We start from the raw sequence: 26,824 nt of genomic DNA on the forward strand, positions 1-26,824 counted from the left end.
CTGATCGGTCCAGTTTTTGTTAAAAACGTGAATCGGCCTGTTACAGTGCCACCATGAGGCCGATTTGAAAAATGGAGGATGTCATTTCTTCCTTGGCGTAGTGGGAATGTGCGTGCAAAGTTTCACAGCAATCGGATGCTGCGTTCATGATTTTCTCCGCCTGTGGCCTGGCGGAGACAATTAATAGTTTGCAATGCAAATATTTCTGGGTCAAAAGAAGGGTATGAGAATATTACATTTATACATTATGTTTTTCTGTTTCTTTGATGGCCTCCGGACAATAAATGTGCGCGTCTCGTCTTTGACCCATAAACAAAGTGTAAATAACGTGTGTGCGTGCGTGTGTGTGTGTGTATCTATGTATACAAAATGGGAGGGTTCAAGTTCTTACCTCTGACTGACTCACTCACTTACAGAATAATGAATACCCATAACAGGCAGAGTGTTCCACAGTAGCAATTAGCCTACTTTGTGATCGGACTACCTTTCTCAGTAACTGTGTGAAGATACAGCTTTACGTAATCTTGCAACGTATAAGGGTCCTCCTGGGTGACTGGAATGGACTTAGTTCCCATTTTATATCAAGGTGTGTTCTCAATGAGGTTATTAATTGTCTCCGCCGGAGGCGAAGAGTATGTTTTCGCTTCGTTCCGCTGTGTGTCCCTCCCCCCCCTAGCCAAGCTAACATTGGTCAAGCTCCACGTGACACGTGACAATATGTTGACACCAATGCTTTTGATTGGCTAGAGGGACGCATGACGAAATAAAATCCTATAAATAGGTGTGTCACTTCAAAAAGCCATTTATATTTTTTGAAGTGAGGTAAGACAGGATCAATCAGTCTTGATTGGAACAGTACCTTACAGTACAAATCACCCGTCCGTGCGTGTGTGTGTCCCTCTGAGAACACCTAACATTGGTCAGTTTCACGTGACATCACAATATGTAATATAAATATATAAATAGCTTAGACAGGAGAGGCTGAGATCACACAATGAAACTAACTCCCATCACACAAACTGAAGAAGCAGCACATCATCATCTGAAACCTGATGAAGAAGCAAAGGCGCAGAAGGCCAAAGCTAAGAAACAGAGAGAAAGAACACTAAACAGAGACAAAGAATCCCTAAATGACAAAAAACGAAGACGAGCCACAAATGCTGACAACATGACACAGCAAAGTGAGAATCAGAACATTCCTAGAGAACTATGGTTAAAGATAGGGTAAGTGATTTCATTTGATTAAAATAGCACGGGTCTGCTGGCGGAGACTTGTGCTCCGAGGAGCACATTTTCTAGTTCTATTTAATAACCTCTAATTAATTCTTCACAACAAAGACACCACAATAATCCATATTTCCTGTGGTCTGGGACACAGTAGACCAGTATAGTTAAAATAATTAATTCTTCCAAAGAACACAGAACAGCCTTCTGAGGTTGTCTATTATGAATTCTAAAACAGCTCCACAGATAATGATGAGGGATTGATTTTCTAGCCCCATAGAATGGTCCTTTAAAATTTTAGACTCTAGTGAGATTTATGATATGGTAGCGGTTTGATTTCTGATAAAACAAAATGTTCCTTTATTATCTGGGTGGTCAACAACATTTTTACTGTTGGTGAAGTGGCTTTGGGTTTAACACCAGCTGACATCATAGGACTGAATTTCTTAGTACTCCATTGTCTATATGATTGGGTGAGAGTTGTTAATTTTCCACACATATTGAGTGAACTGTTCTGGAGAATCATAGTACCCATATAGTGGGTAGTTTGTTTTCGCACACTTTCTGTCACATACAGTATAAATATCCTTCAATCAAGGAGCAGATTTTTATATCCTCTCCATCATAACATCATGGGAATTATTTGGCCACTCTGTCAAAGATAAGCTTCTAAACTTGGTAACAATTTGTAAATGACTTAAATGACTTAAATATGCTGTCATCTAAAGACTCACTACAATAATTTCCTGTATTGTCTGATAATAGTAGTGCACAGCAAAACTCTGAGTATGACTCTGGAAGTGTAAAGATTAACCTGTAACACAGCGTATGTAGCTATCATTTCAATAATAATTTGTTTTAAAATGTGTTTATCATAGCAGGTGATAGTAAAATGATATGCATTTGTACAAGTGTGCTCCAAACACATACTGCATGTTTTTGGAGCACACTCAAAGGTATGCAATGGCATTATACTGAATATGTAATGTCAATATTGTCTCACATATCGTATCGTTGCTGTCGGGTGGAAACCTTGTATGTTCAAACCGTTACTTTACAGAATATGGAAAAATGTACCTGTGTTCCAATGGATGCAATTAGTTATTATTTAGTCACAAGATTTTTCATTGGTTGAATATCTTATATTGAATTTAGTTTGTGGGTGGATGGGCGGGCGGGCATCACAAATGTAACACCCGGATTTGATTGGCCAACAAATGTCCAAAACGTGACATACGGATTTGATTGGCTAAGCTTCGCTTGACATAGTGCTCTCCTCTGATCAGCGCTATTCGATTTTCTAAGTAAATCTAGATGGTCTGAACATCTAGTTTATGAAACCCACAGACACACCTAGGTACTTTCACTTACATATAAAAACAAAAAATGCATAAATAGCAGATCTACAAGCTCACAACGCGATGCAACACATTGTGAGCTAGAGGAACTGTTCTGACCTCTATCTCTAGGACATTAATATGGAGATACAAGGTTTCATTTATAAACTGATGGCTTTGTCAATAGTGACTTGGTCTCCTCCGATGCCTGTCATCTCTAGAGGGGTGATTCTAACTCTATTTCCACATCCTCCAGCTCCAAATAACAGCCTCTGCTTGTCCTTGGAGACGCAGAGACAGAGCAATAGAACTAGGGCAAAGGCAAGTGCTTAATCCACAACTTACTGATGCTTACTGCATCCATCTCACTCAGACCATCCTACAGTGTAATCTGCAGGCCGAGCAGTCCTGCAAGGGACAATCTCGTGGCTTTGGCAACCAGCTGTTTGATGTGTGGATTACCAGGTCAAGTTGGATCAGACAGACATGGTGTTCTGTACGGTGTGTCACCCAACACTGGTAGACCTATTAGCTTCTAGTTACTGTTGTGCACTCTATCTAGGCCCCATGTTGAGTGTGGTCAACTCCTGTACTTTATACTTCACTGGAGCCATTGAGGGCCCAGAGAGCTGTAAACGAATCATACTGTATGAGAATGGAGTAACTGTGGAGAAAGACTTACAAACTATACAGACGTTGATTTAATGTTTCCCACGCAGTATGCCACATCACACTTTCTTCATTAGGCAGGAATGACTGTTCAAATGATTTGTTCGTCCCTGACCCTGAGGCAAAGCAATTGCAAGTGACATCAAAAGAAGCTTGCAGGCAGCAGTGTCACTTTTCAGAGGGAGAAAATGAATGTGGATATATAATAAGTATAACAGATAATAATGTCTATTCTAACTACAGAACATCAGTCAACATTAAAGAAAGGGGGGGGGGGCGGAGAGAGAGAGAGATTGCAGGGAGATTGCAGAATTTATTACATGGGGCATTGCGGTTGAAAAAAGTCTGCCACTTCCCAGCCAATTATGACGTGGATACACTTACAACACTTACAGTACATGCAGCCATGAGCCACCTTTCTCAGAATAAACCTTTCTCTCTGTCGCAGATCATGTGCGAGTATACAGATCCAACATCTAGGAGTTTAAAAGAATCTCTGAAACGTTTTGAAACACTTCCTATCAAGCTGTGCCAGACTGCACTGGTTTGCCTGCATTCCTTCCTGTGGAGTGAGTTCCTCTCTTCCGTCACTGGTAGTATTGTTGTTGTTGTTGTTAAGTTAGCGCACTCGTGGAACCATTACTGAGTGACATTGACCTATAGTAACCCATGTATTGTATGGTTATAAATCTGTTGCTCAACAGGACATTGCTCATAGAAATTTGAGCATATATATATATATATATATATATATGTATATATATACATATATATATATATATAATATACACACACACACACACACACACACACACACACACACACACACACACACACACACACACACACACACACACACACACACACACACAGGCCTAGGCATGAAACAAGATTAACTGCTGCTAACATTTATTATGTAAAGTAATAATAAGTAGTAACAAATAACCACAATGATTGATCCGTTGCTGCTTTATGCTTCTTACATTAGGAGATGAAAGATTCTGAAAAACTAGTATTTATGGAATGAAATCCCTCGTCCATTTCGGAATAAATGGATGAGGGAGCTATATTTAATCCAACAGCACTTGGCTTTTCCTTTGCTTTTGAATCACCATGTAAACAATGTCTGGGAGTGGGTCCTACTTGAACAGTGTGTAAGCTTCCTTCCCCCCAGAGAAAGATGAGATAAGGAGAAAACTTTAGCTGGCTCCTCTCTCTCCTCCTTCATCAAGCATCTCCTCATGTTGACCCACGCCATCCTGATTGACATACCCTATGTCAATCAGGCACCCAAACTTTTTAGCTGGAGACCCAAAAGAGAAATGAGATGTTTGCCCATTACCAAAACTAGTGAAAATAGCAGATCTACAAGCTCACAACGCGACGCTTTGCACTGCGTTGTGAGCTTGTAGATAGGCTATTTTCACTTCTTCTTAAAAGTTACATTTGTTGAATTTGTGGAATATTTTTGATTTGTTTAAATAAAATAATAATAATTTAAAAAATTGAATGTATACTTGCAACCCACATAAATCGGTCTGCGACCCACAAATGGGTCCCGACCCACTGTTTGGGAAACAGTGCCCTAGGACCTTCCTCCAAGACACCGCCGACCAATTGCGCGACAAAGCAGGGACGAGCCTTCAGAACCAGCCTCTCTATTTTCCCTCCTGTGTAGCAGTCATGTGATGGTAATATAGTACAACCATAGAGTTCTCTCCACTGCCTCGCTGCGATCAGTCTGAACGCTGCTGCATGCAAGAGTCTCAAGGGCAAATCATGCATTAGTAATAGATTACTACCCGTCGTATGCAAAGGATAAACTAAACACGCTGCTGTGTTGCATTTGGGATTCTATTTTACTGTCGGGGCGAGGTGAGTTTTAGCAAGGATATTGTTTTGTTTCTGTGTGAATTAATGCTGGGTGTGTGCGCGCGTTTCCCCTCTGATCTGCCATATGCTGCAGCACGCAGCGCAGAGCCTGGACGAAAACATGTTTACGTTGTGTGGCAGTTAGAGCAGCGCTTACTCACGCGTCCTATACTATGTCCACGGGGCTTGAGGACCTTTTGCCTCATTAAATGTATAGCATAGCCACAGCCTTAGGGCAGGACCTACCCATACATTCAGTAATAAGTTTGTGAACACCTGCTGCAATAATAGGGAACATTCCCTTAAAATAAATAGGGAAATTAAGTATTTAAAAAATATATTTATTTAATAAATAATAATACATTTCTTGAGACTTTTAGTTTGCCTGGATTGTCAATACGATCGTTTGATTTTAGTGTAGTACGCCTACTTTGATTAATTATATGCGATTATGCAGTGATGTGTCTTGATAAGTAGCCTAGGATGTGGACATGCATTTTGCAGATAAAAAAGGCCCTGTAATCTCATGAAAGCATTGATTTGCATGAATTATATATATCATATATAATATGTATATATATTATGAATACAAATAAATAAAAAAATCTTGCAAAATGAACGAATGCACAAATTATGCACGAGCCGCAAGTGTTTTCCCACTCCCCAATACTTTTTACAGTGATTTAGTGCTTTTTAAGTGTCCTAAACAGCGAGCAGGTGATTCATGCAGACAGTGGAGCCCGTTAGGAGTGAGTGCACCATGTTGCTCATGGCTGCCCCACGCGGTGTATTGTGTTTATAATGTTGACAGTTTCTTCGGGTTACTGCCGGTCACTCAGGCGAGGGGCCCCTGGAAGGGGGACGACCCTGACCGATGCTCCCTAGCACATTGAAATAACCTATTTATGAATTCTGATTTATGAGCATGTTAATTTCGAAATGGGGGGTAAAATGACTTTACATCCTGTTTTCCTTTTTGTGTCATTAGCTGCTGAAGCTTGTGATTATTGTCATTAACGCTCAACAACATGGTGCCTAATAGGCTTTCATGACAAGTTGACAATGAAGATCATTTAGGCTACCATACAGTAAGGTGACCATGTCATGTGCAGTATAAGCAAGTAGGCTACTGTGTCAATTGTCATGTATTTTTTTTAAATATTTGGTTGTGACTGACAGAGTGTGATATGGTGCTCACTTTAAAGGCGACTTCATTCAACTTGAACTTGAAAATGAACAATACACTTTTATTTGATGTAAATATGGTGGATTTTTACTTTTTCGTGGTGGTGATGGTAGTTGGGGGGGGGGCACAAGAAAATTACATTATCCGACATCTTCTCTATCTTTGTTTATTCTTGTTTAGACATATCCTGCCTGGAGACCTTGAATTCTGCTCCAGCTTACATTTCCATCCTGAGGGAGAACAACAGGTGTCTCGCTATCTTTCCTGACAGCGAAGAGCGACCTTGATGCCAAACCCTCTCAGGGTTCATCTGGTCCTGCTTTCTCAGCAGTAAAAGGAATAGTTCTCCCATAAACGAACTAACAAAGATTTAAAATTTGGTTATTTAGAGACAAGAAAGACCACATTTTTGGCCCTAGCCAGGGATGGTAGACAATTTTCTTGTGGGCGAGGAGACCTTTCTGCTGTACAGTGGCTCCCCGCCAGCCTACCATCTATCTGACATGGTAACAGACTCGGGGTCCTATCAGGTAATGCCCTCGCCCTTTTCTGAGGATGACCTGAGTGAGTCATCAAGCCCTCGCTCATGCTCAAGCCCAGACTCACAGGTTCTCAGCTCCAGTTATGGCAGCAACTCCAGTGCTGAGAGCCAGGACAGCGTCCTGGACTACCTGCTGAGCCGCACTTTGGGGTTTGGCGCTGGGGCAACGTCCTCCACGCCACTTCCCACGTTCCTCTGGGACTCGAGGAGGGACTCGCCAACCAGCCAGGAGACCATGAAAGAAGAACATTTAGACTTCCCCATCTGGTCCAGTGTGGAAATGGAGGATCCACTCGGAGTGTCCTTCCAGCCAACGCTGGAGGAAATCGAAGAGTTCCTGGAGGAGAACATGGAGGCGGTCACCATGAAACAGGAGGCGCCAGGGCTGGGGCTGGAAGAAGTGCTGGGCCTGCAGGGCGCTGGCCTGGTGCTATGCAGGGATGCACCGTCTGGGCCCAGGCTGGAGACAGAGCCCAGCCATTCAGATCAAACTGTCCCCACTGCCAACACTGCCATCACTGAGACCAAAACCACACTTGTCACCCCAATACACGAATCCAACACAGGGGCCATGATGCATGATGGGGCCAAGAAGATGTCAGCCAGCAAGCCCCAGTCGCCAGAGAGTGGTGATAACAGTGGGAGTGGTGGGATGCCGGTCATCCTCCAGATCCAACCCATTCAGATAAAGCAGGAGCCCATGGCGACCCCTCTTACCCCAGTGGCCCAGACCCCGCAGCCTGCCCCAGCCTCGGACATTAAAATAGCGCAGCTTCTGGTCAATATCCAGGGCCAGACTTTTGCCCTGGTCCCACAGATCCTCCCGTCGCCCAGCCTTAACCTCTCCTCTAAATTTGTACGTATTGCACCAGTGCCCATCGCTGCCAAGCCGCATGGGCTTGGAGACGGGTCAGTCAGCCACGGAGCAGGGATTCTCATTGGAGGTCAGAAGTTCCAAAAGAACCCAGTTGCAGACCTCATCAAAATGCACAAATGCACTTTTCCTGGCTGCACCAAGATGTATACCAAGAGCAGCCACCTGAAGGCCCACCTGAGGAGGCACACGGGGGAGAAGCCTTTTGCTTGCAACTGGCCTGGTTGTGGATGGAGGTGAGTCTTACGCTCATAAACCATGAATGAATGTGTATTTTAGCACAAACAAATCAGTTCATTGGGTGACGGCATAAAACACAGACATGTAGCTGCTACAATAATCACTGGCAATACAAAGTTGCCATAATTGTATCCTATGCCTTTTTATGTTTATGAGTTTTTCTTATCTTCATAGATTAGAACTTCAGAGATTGAGTCAGATTTACCACTGGTTACATCACAGTTTAAAGGTTTGTAAACCTAAAACAACAGGCTATCCCAGTCCCACCAATATGCATGAGTTAACCTCCGGTCAGTGTCACATATTAGTTTGCCCTGCATGATGTCGCATTACTCTTGGGAACCAAGTCTGGTGCAGATTTTGACATGTGAACTGATCTTTGGGTGGGGGGTGGGGGGGGTTCATCAATTAGCACCAGCCAAGGGGCTTAGTAGTGAGCCTTGGCACGGAGATTCAGACACCCACCCTCATTCCCCTGTTTCACACTCCACCCCTCAGCGCAGAGCGATAACACTGAGGAAGATGCAAAGCAACTCTTTAACATGCCTGTCAGTAAGTTACTGAAGAGGCAAATGTTTACTGACACATTTTGGGAATAATTTGAAGACAGCTATAAACAATCAGATATAGCACTAGTGAAAGGAACTGATTTCTCTCTAGAATCTAGAATTAAAAAAGAACAAAACAATTAACCACTATTTCTCTCTTAATGAATTGAATACACAGGACCACAATGGAGACCACTTGGGCTTTCTGTGTTATCCTTTTAACTATCATTGTAAACCGTACCTCTGTACAAATTAATTACTGCCTAGCTGCCTCCAAAGTGCTAATTGAAACAATAAATAAACGTGTTCACTTGGAGAATCATGCTGTTTGTCAGGTGGTGAGATATGTGGCATGCAAGAATAGCAGAGGTGTCATTTTTCTGCTGGTGTGAACTAAATCTAGGACGGAGCATCATGGGGGCCAAGTCACATGGGCACAACTTGGGCACCTCCTGTTGTGACTCGACAGCTGTGCTGTGGCTGCAGCCGTGCACTTGTGTGTGTGTGTGTGTGTGTGTGTGTGTGTGTGTGTGTGTGTGTGTGTGTGTGTGCGTGTGCGCGTGTGCGTGTGTGCTTGCGTGAGTAATGTGTGCATATGTGTGTTTCTGTATCTCAGTCTACTGTATGTCAAACTCAAATAGTTTGGTGCTGGATCTAATTTGGAACTCAGTGTGTCACTGAGAAAGTCAGACACTAGATTTCTTTACAGCTGTAGTAGTTGTTGCACTCAATATCGTCTGTGTTAATGTTCATTAGCCCAAAAGTGAAACTCAGGCCAGAGTTGAGCTTGCTGGTTTCCTGAGGACATGGGGTCACAGACAGTGAGAGTGACAGTGTAACCTTTGACTGAAAGCCTTTGACTGGGAAATGATTTCTATAAGATCCACACACACTTGACTAGATACAAGTGGTATGTTCTGAGTTCTGACATGGTGTGTGAATGTTTTAATCTGTATGCATGTGTCCATTCATCCACGCAGGTGGTATGTTTCCAGGCGTTTGTATACCTGTGCATGCCATGAGCACATTAAAATGTGTCCCTATAGTAGTCCAGTGGTGTGTTCTACCCTGTTACACAGTGCAGATCTTTTTGGAAAAAAGCGTATACAGTCTACCAACCATTTCATCCATTGAAAACGCAGTAGCGTCGTATACCCACGACCACGCACATGTCGTGCAGGGAATGATTATCGTATACCTCAGAAAAAAAACTAGAACACACCACTGTAGTAGTCCATTACATAAATCAGGACTTTTTGCCAGTCACAGCGTGCAGTCTTGAGGGCAGTCTTAAAGGAGTCTGCTCAGATAATCCATTCAATCATTTATAGTCTTCTTTTACATGCATGTAGTGGGGAGTCAATAGTATCCCTTTAAAAGCCCAGTGTCGGTCCATTTGCACTGACTTTGGTACCAATCTGGCAACCTGCCACTTTCCGTGTATTTGTAATGCTGTGCAAGCATGTCTTAATACATGAGGGAGCCAGTGAAATGTGTGCAGTAGTTGTCCAGTAGTTATCCATGCATCTCAGACTAACAAAGTGCTCCTATCTGAATACAAACGACATCATTTATTTTGGCTGAAAGAGAGAGTGAGAGAGAGAGACAGACAGACAGACAGACAGTCAGACAGACAGAGAGAGAGAGAGAGAGAGTGTGTGTGTGTGTGTGTGTGTGTGTGTGTGTGTGTGTGTGTGTGTGTGTGTGTGTGTGTGTGTGTGTGTGTGTGTGTGTGTGTGTGTGTGTGTGTGTGTGTGTGTGTGTGTGTGTGTGTGTGTGTGTGTGTGTGTGTGTGTGCGTGCGTGCGTGCGTGCGTGCGTGCGTGCGTGCGTGCGTGCGTGTGCGTGCGTTTGTGAGAGAAGTCGTGGAACGAAGCGAGGTGCATAGACTATCTGAGACAGGGAAAAAAAGTACAGAAGGAAGAGAGAGACAGATCGAGTGAAAAGAGAGAGAGGCCTGTTTCAGTTTTGCACACAATCACATGAAGGGAGCAGCGGTGAGGAAGTGGAGTGAACAAAGGCTAAGTGTTGAATAGTTACCATGACTGTGAGCTAGGAACGTCCAGGCTGCCATGCTGCATGAAAGGACACAGACAAATCTCTCAAGGTTTAGGCTGGAGGCAGTAAGTGCTTACAATACAGTAAGCACTGTATTGTACAGTATTGCACAGCTCTGCACTGCACAGCTAAACAAAGTGGATGTTGGGTGGAAACCACTTTCACTTAAGCGAAAATAGCAGATCTACAAGCTCTCAATGTGATGCGTTGTGAACTTGTGAGCTTGGAGATCGGCTATTTTCTCTACTTTTACGCGACACTCTTGTGCAACGAATATAGTACGCAGCCTCTCATGTGCATGCATCTCATATGCATGAGAGCCTTTGGCCACGTGTGCACAAGAATCCAATTTAAAGGTATTTTCTATGGATGTGTGCTGTCAATATTATATCACCAAGGGCAGGCTGTGCTGTATGTACTGTATGGCATGCTTTCAAGCTGATGGCTGGAGGAATGAAGCCAGGTATTCTCTCAGGAGAGCTTTTGACAGTAGTAGGCCCACGCCCACACACACGCACGTGAGCGCTTGCGCACATGTTCACGCAGGCACTCACACAGACAGTCACACACGCACGCACGTACGCACACACACACACACACACACACACACACACACACACACACACACACACACACACACACACACACACACACAGAGGGAATAGAGCAAGGCATGAAGCCAAGAGAAAATCCAATTTCATGCACTCCATACTGATCAGACACTCTACAAAGAAAGTTTATTTAGACTGAAAGACAACACAACTATAATTCAGCTACACAGTAAAATCATCAGTGTTAATGTAAAAATAAGGAGTACAAATATGTACACTCTCAGAGAGACTCTTACAAATGGGTAAATGAACACTGAGGATTTTACAATGCAATGTGCTTATGTAAAGTCTACCATAGATTTGCTTTAATAACTCAGGCCAGTGTAACTTTAATTTGTCTGTTAGCTCTGAATTGTATTGGGAAATATGTGGTCGATGATTCGATAGTGAATTTAAACGTTTTACTGTCAGCATGGATATTCCAGGTGATCTCCAAATCACTGTCATTTATTGTAACTTGATCTGCCTGTTACAGTCAGCCTTACTTCAACATGCAAGTACTTACTTTATTGAAAGTAGCTATCAATGTATTGAGTAATTGGTGTTATAGCTACATGGTGATCCTTCAAATACTTAAATATTCCTTTGATTTCTTTGGGTCGTAACAATTCTCACTGCTTTGGTAAAAGCCATGTTTTATCTTCAGATGATAGATATTGGAATGGGTTTTACTCCCAGCTCTGCCGCTGCTTAATTACAAGACAAGATTGCATCGTTTCATCATCTTGTCAGTTTGCGCACGAAGATTTGGAATGCAGAGCTAGTCTGGGTACATACAATGTTACTAGGTTGCTGCCTGGGAAGAAACTATTGAGCTGTCATCTCAAAAGCTTTAGACATACACGTTAGCAGGATTAGATTTGCTGGGCAAGATGGGGGGGATCCATGCCTCTACTTTTGGTATCCCTCCAAGGGCTATGTTTTATCCCTGCTTCTGTTCAGACTGAATTAAAAACAGCCTGATATGGTATCGGTATCGGTTACCGATATGACTTATTTCACGTATCGGATATCGGACATGACATAACCGATCCACGTTCCGATAAAAAAAAGTAAACGTTTTTTTTTTCCTGGAGCCAGGGTATGGCAGCTGCAATACCCTGCCATACCCAATTGACGCCTCTGATTTGTAGGTATTTTCTTTTGGTGATAGATCATAGTGTATTTGTTTTTTTTCTACTGTTATTGTACTTTAAAATATTCAGTAATAAATGTCTTTAACACATCCACCGCCAGAGGTTAATCTCATAATGTACTCACCAGTGCCAAGGTGTTTTTGTTGTTTTTTTGTTTTTTTCATGTCGCCATAGATCTTGTTAAAATCCTTAAGATTGAGCCGTGAACGGTCTGTTTACATCCGCGAGATCTCCCTGTATCTCCCAGTGAAGACCGCATGTCAAACGGACTTCCATGACTGTAGTTAGAGCGGATTACGTTAAACAGTGAAATGCGAGGAGAAAAAACTACAGGAAGAGAATTGAGTTTCAGTTTCGTCTGTAGAATGGGAGCGGGCGTGATCGTCGAAACCGGATCCCAAATAATTCTATTTCCTGTTATCAAACCGGAAACGGAAGTGGATCAAAAAAATTCCGAAAGTGCACCCGGACCGCGCATGCGCGAAAAGACCGCAGCCCGTAGGACTACGGGCTCGGCGCTTAACCGTTGGATTTAACGGCCCGTAGAACTACGGGCCCGGCGGTAAAGGTGTTAATTGAAAGGTAATGCATTTTTTTTTGTATTTAAAGTTTTGCTCGGATATCGGCATATATATCGGATATCGAAAAATATCCTAATTGATATATCGGATCGGATCGGAATTGAAAAAACCTGTATCGGTGCATCTCTAATAATATCACAATGCCTGCATCCCTATTTTATTTTATCTTTTCAAAAATAGCAGATCTGCAAGCTCACAACACGCCATGGCGTGATGCATTGTGAGCTTGTAGGTCAGCTTACAAGCTGGTTTTAGTCACATTTTAGTCACATTATTTATTTTTTGGGGGCTTTTCTGCCTTTATTGATAGTTTTCAGTGTAGATGGACAGGAAAAAGGGAGGGAGAGACGGGGAGAGACACGCAGCAAAGGTCGCCGGGAACGGGACTTGAACCCGTGACACGCTGTCAGGCTACATTGAGTCTAGGTGCCCGAACCACTAGGCCAGCGATCCGGGCCGAAATGTTTGTTTTAGTCTAGTATTAGTTGACTAAATATTATACGATAGTAGTTGACTAAATCTACAGTTGATTTAGTCAACTAAAATGTAGTTTAGTGAGCCATAATGGCGTCGTAATGCCTGATTAATACTTAGCTGCCTGCCGGAAATAGCAGATCTGCAAGCTCACAAAGCGTCACGCTTTGAGGCGTTGTGAGGCTATTTCTGGACTGCGACACTCGAGCACAACCAAGCATAAAATGACTTTTCTTAGTTCTACTCGACCTCTTCTGCTCTAGTCCCACCCTAACATGTTAGTCCAGTTTTTATTTGTTGACGGAATTGTTTATATTTTTAGTCATAGTTTTAGTCATCATAGCTTAGTTATTATTTCGTTTTCATCAGTGAAAAAAGGTATAGTCGACAAACATTTTTCGTCATAGTTTTAGTCTGCGAAATTAACACTGGTACAGAATCAATTATTGGGGCCGGGAGTTAGGCAGTAAACGTTTGGCATGAAAAGAACCCGTCTTCAGCTATTGTGTATGCTTTGGGAAACAGGGGAGCTGCCAGCATTGAATACAAAATAACAGAGTGAGAGCTGTGGAGAGATCAAGGGTTTGCCTATGATTGCAGTATGCAGGGTTTTTAACAGGCTGGCCAAAGGCGATACGTGTCAAAATGAAAGCTTTAAGATATCCTTAACCTGAAATACAAATGATTTGTTTACTCTACAGATAAATGCTTTTGTCACATCCAATTAATTTTATTTTACTAGTAGACCAAAAGACACTGTTAGACAGTGTTTTCCACCACTATGAAAACTGCATCAAAAGACATGCCTGTTAAATATTCTTGTGATATCCTTGTGTTGTTATTTCTTGTTATTGCCAAATATTGATGTTTTGTCCTCTTCCTTCTGTCTGTGTGTTCCCCAGGTTCTCTCGGTCAGATGAGCTTTCACGACACCGGCGGTCCCACTCGGGGGTCAAGCCCTACCAGTGTCCCGTGTGTGAGAAAAAGTTTGCCCGCAGTGACCACCTGTCAAAACACATCAAAGTACACCGATTTCCACGAAGCAGTCGGACAGTCCGTGCTGCGAACTGAACCCTTGCTGGGATCACTCTCACATTGACATAGGCCAAGGGAAGCACGTTGTGTGTGTGTATGTGTATGTGTGTATGTGTGTGTGTGCCTGTGGCATGTGTTTACGTGCGTGCGTATGAGATATTGTGAGTTTTGATAATGGTGGAGTATGAATATGTGTATGTATGAGCACGCCATGCATTTTCAGAAGTGACATTCTAATTTATTGTACAAAAGATCACATCGTCTCTGATCTCAATGTTGCTAAAGGTTGTTGTTGCTGTTGGTGCTTTTGTATGTTGTACTCCTTGTGTTTGTTTTTCAGTTCTGTTTTTTTTAGCTTCTGTGCCAGCGGAAGATAAGATAAGATAAGCTTATTTTCATTCAATCCAAGTTATGTGATTGCTTTGGTTATAGCCTTGCGTCTGTGTTATACCTGGACAAAAACAACTGCCTTTTATCTTTTTGAAAGCTGCCAATGTCTTGGACATTCCTCATCTTATGCAATGGTTAGGGAGTCAGGCTGAGGTTTCTCCTGAAGCTCTGACTCCGTTTGGTTCTGCCTTGTGACTTTCTCCCAGTGAGGTTAGAGGCCCAGTCCTTATGTCCCACAGTCATTTGAAGTATTACAACAGTCCCAACAGCAGAGAGAGTTATGTACTGTAGGCTACCGTTCCAGCGGCAGACAATAACTCTCTATCGGTTATGGCTTGCAATCATAGCCCCCACAACATCACTCACAAGCAGAGTTTCTTTTTCAAATGAGCATAGCTACAGTACATGGGGACGAAGAATGGCATTCTTTTGGACTTGCGGATTGGGCCTTTAAAGAAATGCCTTTGTCATTCAACTAAATGTTGATGGACAAGTGAAAGGCAGAGAACTATTGTAATATGTGGACATGAACTACTGATATCATAGCAAAGTAAGAAAATGTCATTATAAGCTAGTGGGAGCTACTCTCTAAGCTACTCTGGAGTTTTAGAGCAACTTTGTAAACCTGCTAAGACTGACACAAGGAGGAGATGGGGGACTTATAGAGCAACACAAGAAATGCAAAACTGAAACACAAATATAATTTAAGCGCACAGTAATGATTGTTAAACCGGCCTTCCGATCAGTGTTATGTTTAGCTATTTTTATCTAAAAGTAAATGTATATATTTTTTGGTCGTATTATCACTTTTCTGGCCTTATCCTATCACAGCATCCTTACCGGAGAGCCAAAATGGATGTAAAAAGAAAATCCTGTACTTATCAATGATTTATTTTTGATGCAGTATCAAGTGACTGTAAAGTGGTTTCTAGTTTCATAATCACAAGAGTTGCCATGCAATGCAACCCCCTTATAATGAAACAGCCATGAAACTGAATGTCTCAATTTCCTATTATTATTATTATTATTATTATTATTTTGCTAATGAAGTCACACACGATCTGCCTCAACTATGTTAACCTGTTACTGGAATACGCCCATGAGCCTTCTGCCCTCCGTTGAAAGTACATTAGCATTGAGGACACATGAGTGAACACAAAGTATACACCATGGTGCTGAATAACCAGAAGAACTTCTGGAAAATGTTGTCCCAGTATCCCCTTGTGAGGCCATAACAAAGTTGTCTCTCTCCTTTATCTTTTTTTTAATATCCTGTTTGCTCTTGAACATTGCTATGTATATCAAGCCCTGTTGTGAATATGCAGTGATGTGAGATTACCGTCCATGCTTGTATGTTCATCGACAACAAGAAGCAGGGGTACACAATATTGTACATCATTCCTTTCATTCAATTTTTGAATTTTTGAATGCTTGTTTGAACACAGGTGTTTTATCACATCCTATGAATGTATGTAAATATGAGTGTACATAGCGACATAGCTGAAAAACACACAAAAGACTATTCTGATACCAATATCTTAAAAGTCGATGGTCGTGAAGATTTCTAGTGTAAACACTAAATGTGTACATAGCATAACGTTTCAGTACATATGAATATATTATATATTTTTCTTTGTTCTACCCAAGATGCATTTACAAATAAAAGTGAAAAGAAATGTGTGTGTACATGTTTTATTAATTTGTCATCAGATTTCCTCCAACTTGTCACTGCACTGCATATGCTGTGAAACCTTGGCACATACATTTGCATCAGAGAGGAACATATCATTCATTACAACTGCAGTGCGGTAATGTCAGTCGTACCAAGTAAGTTAAGATATGTATAGTTAGGCCAAGAACAATAGGTTTTGCAAATTACCTGTCACAGCAAGTTGCCATGTTCTGTCAAAGCAGTTTGCACCCTATGCTTTGAAGCAGATCGGTCTTGGTCCCCTGGAAAAAAATATCTAATGTTTCTGCATAATAGTGCAAACTTGTTGAGGTTAACGGGTTCACCCTTCCAATGAACTCGCTGTGAGCACGTGTGATCTCAAACATGATTTTAGACAGGTACAATTGCCATAGATTTGCATACAAGTATACAAGCCCCTTGTGTGTTGTGGTAATTATCCTACGGTTTAGCTATGAAAGCATGTGAACTAGCCATCATGTGAATCCAACAGGCTGTAACACTTACTGATTAGCTAGGGGCTGCTTTCTAGACATCTATTCTCCTAGCTGAGCCAGCCAGATCCCATATTTCCTAGTATTCTGTGGAGAACAAAGTGGACAGTTTCAGAGCACACATATTCTGAACGTACAAGCCATGCTATTGAGTAATACGCAGTATACATATGGATATCATTTTAGATTTGCAGCCTTACCATTTACATAATTTCCATTTAGACTGCCGCCCTGCTTGCAGCACAGCTGACACATCCAAGGGAGGCAACAGTCATCACTGCATCTAATGTGCCATATGCAAAAGTTGCTGACTCATTGAGCATAAGGAGACTGTCAAGCTGATTTTAAGATGATGGAGCAGGGTGTTTTTACAATGCTAAGCCTAACCGAGTAATGGCTATGGCTTAGCAATCGAAGAGGGATGTGGTTTGCAGTTTGTACCTGGATAATGAGGTAGAGAGAGAGAAAGTGTGTGTGTGTGTGTGTGTGTGTGTGTGTGTGCGTGTGCGTGTGCGTGTGCGTGTGCGTGTGCGTGTGCGTGTGCGTGTGCGTGCGCGTGCGTGCGTGTGTGCGTGCGTGTGTGTGTGAGACTGTGACTGTGACTGTGACTGTGTGTGCGCACGTGCACACGTGCGTGCACGCACATCAATTTGGGCAGTTATTTGTGATCATAGGGAGCTGGGAGGTGGGGTGGTTTGCTGGGCAGCAGCAACAGCTAATCCGTCCCATATGACGTCCCCCTCTGTGGTAGCATTTACCTTGACATCCACTTACAGACATGAAGCCATACCTCCTACACACCTGGTTTAGGTCATGGAATATTGAGGCCTGGTGCACACAGGGCTGATGTAACTCTCAGAACCAATGTCTTCCAACTCACACAACATTTCAACAATGTCTTTTTTTTTGTGTCTGTTTATCGGCATTGCCAAACACACAGCTCCATACTTTAAAGTTCACCAGCAGCCACTACCATCTGCCCAAACTGATCTGAACTATTTCCCAACCTGTGATATTCTGGAGGCTTGTGTGCTCAAACAGCCTGAAAAGAGGCACTGGCTAAAATACAATTATAAGTTAAACCAAGAAGTTAAAAACATGATATTTGCTGATAATGAATTATATTAATTTTAATTCTACTTGGAGAGTGCAGTGCCTCGCTCCTACACGTGTCAACCACTTTGAGAACAAACCTAGCTCGAGTCCCCTGCTGTTTTTTTGTTGTCTGTGTACTCAGGAGGACACACAGGTTTCTGTGACCCCATATAGCAGACTCTGAGCATACTCCATAACATCTAGTGTCATATACAGGAGACTATACGTACACATGCAGTATCTTATCAGTGTTCCCGCTGGCTTTATGGTGTTCAGACAGCCTCAAGGTTACATGTCGATGGCAAGAGGTGTTTTATGTTTGTATTCAGTTCAGTGAGCCAGGACAAAGTAGATTGCTGAGCATGATTAACTGTTTTTGGGTAGCTGTGGAGAGTTCAGTTGTCAGGAGCTAAAGTACAATTTCTGTAATCAATCATTTAGTCTGTAGAGACATGAGGGCAGATGCAGCATGGGGGATGTTGAGAGTGAGTTTTGAGCTAAATGTGTACGCGTCTTGGCTGTATGTGTGTGTGCGTGCGTGCGTGCGTGCGTGCGTGCGTGCGTGTGTGTGTGTGTGTGTGCATACAGCATGTACATACAGCATGTGTGCGCCTCGATGTACATGCAAACACGTGAGTCTTTGTATTGATAAGAATGCCCAAACAAGCCGGGGTTCCGATTCCTCAAATTGCAGATAAACCAGTTCTCCTCAGGGAACCCCCATATCCTGTTAGTAGGGAAATAATGGGACAATGGGTTGTTCAAGCGACAAACAAAACTCTTTCTTCATCCTAGTTTGTTTTGGACAGGTCCACCACCACATGCAAGCACACCTGCATAATCTGTTTACAGCTCTAATGAGGGCCGATTATGAAAGCCCATTCAAAACGGAAGTAAATTATGAACACCTTGCTTTACCCCTGCAGGTGTATTTACCTGACTTTCTTGAAACTCCTCCACATTGCAGATTATTGTGCTCACTTACTGGGGGCGACATGGGTGTTTCATGGATAGTCCTTTTATATTTTTCGCACAGGATCGAGCAAGGGCACATGGGCATGAAGGAATTTGAATTTTACACTATACACTGCTGACAATGGTTGGATTAGCAAACATCAACTGTTTCTCTTCTGGACATTATTCTGCAAGGGAAAGGACCATGCTCATACTTCTGTCTCAATGACTGTCCTTGAATCCATGGGACATTTTGTACAGTGCTTGGAACCCCCCCCCTCCATCCGTTGTGAGTGCAATAATAGCAACTTTACCCAGACAAAGTTAAACGATGACTTTTTAATGAACCTCAAAGTTTGTTCCTACATGCATGTTCCCTTATTGGACAGTCTTCTGTTACATATCAAGCCACTCCAGCAGAAATAATGGCTATGTTGTCGACATAGAAACGTGTCTGAGTCCATCGGCTGGAACATTGTCTAATAGGTTCAAGAAGTTCAAGGAGAAAATAAGTTTAAAATGTGAATAATGCTCTCATCTGCACCATGTCTCTGTGTTATTTCTCTTGTGCTGTTTCTGTGAAGATTTGGCAGGTAAACCAAGCAATCATCAGGATATCCTCTTTGGCGAGCCAAGGGCTAGGAACACATCTGTGTGCCATTACACATTTGCGGTGTGTGTGTGTGTGTGCGTGTGTGTGTGTGTGTGTGTGTGTGTGTGTGCGTGTGTGTGCGCGTGCGTGCGTGCGTGCGTTTGTGTGTGGTGTGTGTGTTTGTGTGTGTCCGTGTCCATATGCGTGCGTGCGTGCGTGCGTGCGTGCGTGCGTGCGTGCGTGCGTGCGTGCGTGCGTGCGTGCGTGCGTGCGTGCGTGCGTGCGTGTGTGCGTGCGTGCGTGCTTGCGTGCGTGTGTGCGTGCGTGTGTGTGTGTGTGTGTGTGTATGTTTGTCTGTGTGTGTGTGTGTGTGTGTATATATGTGTGTGTGGGCAGTACCACTGTTAAAACTCCTTATCGTCAAATTTGACCTGTGGGAAGACATTGACCATATTCACACGGTGGCCATTTTGCTTTTACGTCACACCGCGTGGGGTGGTGTTTCCCAATTGGAATCAAGCTAGCAGCACCCCTTTTTCCTTCATCTCTGTCTGCCGCCAGGGGTAGAACAATAACACGTGCGGGGAAATAAATTATAATTCGCTTTGAGGAATTCCCAATGCAATCCCCAAATTGTGAAAGGAAAGACAAAGTTGGCTTTAGACCATCCTGGATTCAGCAAAACATTCTATTGTCCTGTGGGATCATCAATCAAACCACCCGTTAAAATTGAAAGCCGCATTCAAACAGTAAATACACTGTATGCCTCAGCAAAAAATAAAGAAAAGAAGGCTATGGTCCAAGTCTTAAGAAATTGGAAAATAACTTTTGCCCGGTTCAGTGTGGTTATCCACTATTTAACTTGATGCGTAGTTTGAATGCATAGAGGAGAAAATAATGAGATGTAGAGATATTTGCCAACATCAGAGCTGAGTGATTAAATGCCATCTCTTTGCTTACTAGCAGAAAATAAACCCATAGCCAGACATGAACATGAAACACAAATGTAATGTAAGGCAGCCAGCCATACATGCACAGAAAACTTTAACTAAAACCAACCAACACACATCTGTGCACTGTGTACAATGCTCAGATCTTTCCAGAACCACCTATTGTGAGCATTGATTGATTGATTGAATACTTTATTAACAGTTTGCAAATAGTACATTGGTACGATTATACAATGAAGCTAAAAGGATAACACAAAAAGCCCTAAGGGCTTGTTTCCATTGTGGTCCTATGTATTCAATTCATCAAGACATTTAAAGACATACAATAACATACAAAAAAAATCATCAACACTAGTAATAAACGCATATGTACAGAAAACAATTGGGGGGCCCATTGCAAGTTGCTGTACTCTGTCCTCTACCCTGAGCCATCCCACCCTAGCATAATGAGCAGGGGTTAGATGAGTCTACAGGTGGGAAGTAGCAAACTGATCAGTTTGTTTTGAGAGGTCGGAAGTTTTTAATGCTTTAATGCTTAATCCTTTGGGGTGCTAGAGTACCATGAGGTGCATGCATAGTCAAAATGACATTGGATGAGTGCTCCAGCTCGTGTCCTCAGTGCATTCCTAAGGAGATCCTGCCCAAAAATCTTATTCTTTGGTTGACTTTCTTGATTATTTTTGTTGCCATTTTTTCACTGGAAAGATTTTTCACAAATAATACAATACAACAATACAACCCAGGTAGGTAATTTCTTCTGTCCTTGTGATAACATTGTCACCCACTTTGACTGTAACATCTTTGGCCTTGCTGAGGTTAATTTTGGACCCAAAAAGAATGGATTCAGTTTTGCCCAGGTGTAATGAAAGTTTGTTATCAGCCAGGTGCAGATTTTACCGAGTTCAGAGCTACGGGCTTTTTCAACCTGCAATTTGTCCTTGTCCGAGACCAGGAGTGCAGAGAATCCGCAAACAAGAACAAATTACAGTAACATGCTGATGTCATGTCATTAACATATTAGGAACAGTAAAGGCCCTAGTATGCTTCCTTGAGGAACGCCGCAGCTCACTGGGAGGTGGGAGGACAGGATTCCATTCGCCTCCACCAGCTGTTCTCTCCGACTCCCCTCCAGATAGGATTTAATCCAGTTCACGGATGCAATATCAAAGCCCATTGCCTTCAACTTATCAATCAGTATAGAGTGATTTACAGTGTCAGTGTAGTAAGGTCCTATTTTACAATGACTGACTTTTGAAACAGAACAGAATTAGATAGAATATTAATGTAAATCAATTACATTAATGAAACAAATAAGACCATATTTTTGTATACAACAAAATAATAAACACTGTTACAAAAAAGATTCAATTGACAGTCAAACCTGCGATTTCCTGAATAAGATATCACTACACAGTAACCACTAAACACTATCCATTCGCCTTGATAGCAACATATCAGTAAGACCACATTTAAACATTTCTTGGGTGTCCGTAGGATGTTGCCATGCTTTCAACTCCAATCGACACTGGTCTCTTACATCCTACATCTTTTCAGCAAACAAACAAACTAATAAAACTAATAAACTGCACTTATAAGGCATTATAACACTTGTTATAGATGTTTATAATTATAACAACTTATAACAAGGGTATAAAGTATTATAACTTATGATAATATAATGTATAAGTGCTGGTCATAATGCATTATAAACTCAGTGGAACAGCACATTATAACTAGGTACCACTTTACTTAAAGGTCGGGTCTGTAATGCATTATAATCACATATATAATGCATCATAATGCATTATAATGCACTTATAATGCTTCATAACACTCGTTATAAATGTTTATAATTATGCATAACAATTTCTAACAAAGACACTTTATAACTGTAGTTATAATGTGCTGTTCCACTGAGCTTATAATGCATTATGACCAGCACTTATAATACGTTATAAACATTGTAATAAGTTGCCTTACATAGCTATAAACATTTGTAACGAGTTATAAATGTGATTATAATGCAGTATAGACGCAACCTTTAAGTAAAGTGTTACCAAGTTGTCCTCTCAAATCTATTCTGTTTGATTGCATAACTAGAAAAAGTGCTCCTCGGAGCACAGGTCTCCGCAAGGTCAGGTAAGTTATTGTGGCCTCCTGGTGGCGCTATAATAGGCCAATGTGAAAAGGGTGGCATTTCTTCCTCGGCCTAGTGGGAATGCGCGTGCAAATTTTCACGGAAATCGCACGCCACGTTCATGATTTCAGACATTTTGTTCAAAACGGACCAATCCTGCAAACTTTGGAAGTCAACCTTAGCCAATCAGGATGGAATATGAAATATCGGACAGATGCGTCTTGATCACATGACTATAGAGATACTGTGTACCGATGTGCGTGATGTTTGGATAAAATCTGAAGGATTAATATCCAAAAATGTATTTGACATAAGTCGGCCTCCTGGTGGCGCTGTAAAAAGCAGATGTGAAAAATGCAGTGCAGATGTTTTTCCTTGGCCTCTAGGGAGTAGGCGTGCAAAGTTTCACGCAGATCGGTGCAGTTATAGTTAAAAATGCAAATCGGCCTGTTATAGCGCCACCATGAGGCTGATGTGAAAAGTTTTAAGTGCCATTTCTTCCTCGGCCTAGTGGGAATGTGCGTGTGCAATTTTATGGAAATGGCAAGCTGCGTTCATGGTTTGAGGCAGTTTGTTCAAAACTGACCAATCCTGCAAACTTTGGATGGTAACCTTAGCCAATGAGGATGGAATATGGGAAATCGGACAGATCAGGGTTGATCACATGACTATAGAGATACTGTGTACCGATTTGCATGAGGTTTGGTTAAAAACTGTAGGAGTAATGGGGAAAAATGGGTTTTGCACAAATCGGCCTCCTGGTGACGCTATGACAGGCCTATGTGAAAAATTTGAGGCAGAGGTTCTGAATTGGCATCCAGGGAGTGGGTGTGCACAGTTTCGCAGCGACCGGGCCAACGGTGCCTGAGATTTGGTGCTAACACACAGACAGGACACACGGACGGACGGACGGACGGACACACGGACACACGGACGGACGGACAGGGGCGAAAACATACTCTCTCGCCATGCCTTTCGGCCTGGCGGAGACAATAAAGACACATGCACTGGTGGCCTCCAATGTGGAGTGAGACTGAGAATAAGAATGAAAATAGACCCTGGCCCGCAGATGTCTCAGCGGGCAGACAGTTATAAAAGTTGCACATCTGTGTATAGATGAGGACTGGAGCATAAAGATGGAAAAACTAGAAAAAGTGCTCCTCGGAGCACAGGTCTCCGCCAGGTCAGGTACGTTATTGTGGCCTCCTGGTGGCGCTATAATAGGCCAATGTGAAAAGGTTGCCATTTATTCTTAGGTCTTTCACGGCAATCAGACACTGCATTCATGATTTGAGGCATTTTGTTCCAAAAATGTGTTTTGCTAAATTAGACCTGCTGGTGGCGCTATAACAGGCCAATGTGAAAAGGGTGGCATTTCTTCCTCGGCCTAGTGGGAATGTGCGTGTGAAAATTCACGGAAATCGCAAGCTGCGTGCTTAGTTTGAGGCTTTTTGTTCAAAACGGACCAATCCTGCAAACTTTGGAAGCCAACCATAGGCAATGAGGATGGAATATGGGAAATCGGACAGATTTGTGTTGATCACATGACTAGAGATACTGTGAACAGATTTGCATGACGTTTGGATAAAATCTGTAGGAGTAATGTAAAAGAAAAAGGGTTTTGCACAAATCGGCCTCCTGGTGGCGCTATAACAGGCCCATGTGAAAATTGGGGTAGAGGTTCTGAATTGGCATCCAGGGAGTGTGTGTGCACAGTTTCGGAGCGACCGGGCCAACGGTGCCAGAGATTAGCTGCTAACACACAGACAGGACACACGGACGGACGGACGGACGGACGGACGGACGGACGGACGGACGGACGGACGGACGGACAGGGGCGAAAACATACTCTCTCGCCATGCCTTTCGGCCTGGCGGAGACAATAAAGGCAGAGAGAGACAAAGTTGAATGGAAAGGTGCTGCATTCAGTAAAAGACAATGGCTTATGAGATGAGGGGAAAGGCAAGGGCTTATAATTATAGAAAGATGGGCTGACAGTAGATGATGACAAAGGAATTGAAAGGAGTCTCCTAGCATTTCACGGTGATTCTCAGCAGCCCATTGGAAGAGTTTCAGACTCATTACAACACTTTGAACAGTACAGTAACACAACGATCACTGTGACTGTGATACACCAGTTACTGCATGAGGGTTTTGCTAATTGTTCAAGTCTTACTCAAAGCAATTTCCTGATTGTTGCCAGATACTTTTTAATGCATCCAAGCCTTCTAGCCTCTCATCAAAAGCAACCTCAAGCTTTCTGCTGTTTTTCACTGAGCAGTAGGCCTAAGTAAAAGTTTAAATATACATTGCTCTACTATAGCCAGGTAAAAAGAAAAAGTCCTTACCAAGACTCAAAATGCACAGTATGACATGCTCGTTCATTTATGTATAGAAATTTGGTATAATATTAATATGCTATATATGTACATACATATGTCACATACATACATCTGTAACAAACATCTGACCCACCTTAATCAACAGGATAACGCAAAAAAGCTTACAGATTGTTTCCAGGTTGGTCCTTTAGTATGAGGTGTGTGTGCATGTATGTGTATGTATTTGTAATTCTAGGATTCTGCAGGTCACCCATCATTGCATCCTCATTGGGCCAAGAGAACCAGACTGCCTCAATTATGCAACGGAGCCTCAACCCTGGCCAAGAAACAAGCACAGGGACAGTGACAATTGCACAACATGGTGTAATCACACATCGAATTTAACATGCCATGTCAGCTGTCTGAGAAGGGATTTTTCAAGGGTGAAAGTGTGCTTGTGTGCAAGTGTGCATGTTTTTTGTGCAACTGTGCATTTGTGAGTACAAGAGTGCGTGCGTGCGTGCGTGCGTGCGTGCGTGCGTGCGTGCGTGCGTGCGTGCGTGCGTGCGTGCGTGCGTGCGTGCGTGCGTGCGTGCGTGCGTGCGTGCGTGCGTGCGTGCGTGCGTGCGAGCGTTTGCATGAGTCGGAGACTTTTGATATCCTTGCCTGTCAGATTCTGTTCCAACACTGTGCTACAGTCTTCTACAGTCTGCATCAGTTTATTACAAATTCAGATATTATTCTCTACATGGTTGAATATGCACAGCAGACAATGTCAACATTTTAATGTAATTACTTGAACGGGAGAAAAAGCAACATGTGTTTCTGATACAAATTCTTCTTTTTAAATGAGCACCCCACCCCTCCATAGTACAGTAACTTATGAACCCCACAACAGTTATGTCTTCAATTATGCTAGAACATAGATAAATGCCAAAAAAATATTTCAAAAAGATTTCCATATGAGGAGAGAGTGCATTGTGGGTGTAGTGTGTTCTTTAGCGAGGAGACAGTCTGAAGCATTCTCTGGAAACAATCAGTCTTTCAGTGGTCCCAAAGAGCAACCATTATGCAATGACAGAGATGAAGCACTGCGTGTGATGATGACTTCAGCTCACGATAAGGATATAATGTCTGATAATGACATAATTTGTCACACTGACAAATGTAATGTAGGGAAAAAAACTGGTCTCCTGGCCGACACCAGGGTGTTTGTGCAGATAACTGTCATGTCTGACAAGGGTCTATTAGATTTGGATAATTAAATACGCAGAAAAGAACATCAGTCTTTTTTTTACTGGAGCACCTTGTATAAGAAAAATGCCTCTTTCCATCGCTGAAGCACGTAACAATAGGTTTTCATGAGACAGGTTTCCTAGATACTTTCATGCCCAAAGCATTACACATTTTCCACACATTACACATGGACCCTATGGGTCCATATCCATCTCATCTCCATTGTGAACCTCATGCCAGTGACCTCTTTGGAACTGATGACGCTAGTAGGTTAGGTTTGAGATCTGGTCAATATTTGTGCAGCCAGGCGATGTTCTTAAATGTCCCCCCTCAGACCCCAGGTCTAGGTGTTTATCAATGACCGTGGGCAAAACCAACAAAGGAAAACAGCCAATGACGACAGCAGCGATGATGCCAGTCGATCAATCACCCTTCAAATCTGGTTCATCAACTGGTCAACAGTTCTGTGTTGACAATGAACCAGCTTTTTTGGAGCAGTTTTGGATGTAGTCACCACCAGTACTATATACAGTACGGTAGATCAAATTTGACTTGCTAGTGAGACTCACACTGGAAATAT

The 26,824-nt window shown here is 42.5% G+C and overlaps 1 protein-coding gene across 1 annotated transcript; it reads left to right on the forward strand.

The window, feature by feature from the left end:
- Positions 1-4,975: 4,975 nt before the first annotated feature.
- klf15 (Kruppel like factor 15) lies at positions 4,976-16,408 on the forward strand. The gene is made up of 3 exons (XM_080423222.1): positions 4,976-5,105; positions 6,469-7,939; positions 14,253-16,408. Exons 2-3 carry the CDS (start codon positions 6,714-6,716, stop codon positions 14,419-14,421), a joined length of 1,395 nt encoding a protein of 464 aa, XP_080279348.1. The 5' UTR covers positions 4,976-5,105; positions 6,469-6,713; the 3' UTR covers positions 14,422-16,408.
- Positions 16,409-26,824: the final 10,416 nt, after the last annotated feature.

The sequence above is a fragment of the Gymnoscopelus braueri genome (assembly GCF_963280865.1).
Source record: "Gymnoscopelus braueri genome assembly, chromosome: 3".
Lineage (NCBI taxonomy): Eukaryota > Metazoa > Chordata > Actinopteri > Myctophiformes > Myctophidae > Gymnoscopelus > Gymnoscopelus braueri.

Coding starts and splice junctions, on each gene's coding strand:
- klf15 (XM_080423222.1), top strand. CDS start 6,714: ATGGTAGACAATTTTCTTGTGGGCGAGGAGACCTTTCTGCTGTACAGT. Junction 7,940..14,252: donor TGGCCTGGTTGTGGATGGAG/GTGAGTCTTACG, acceptor TGTGTTCCCCAG/GTTCTCTCGGTCAGATGAGC.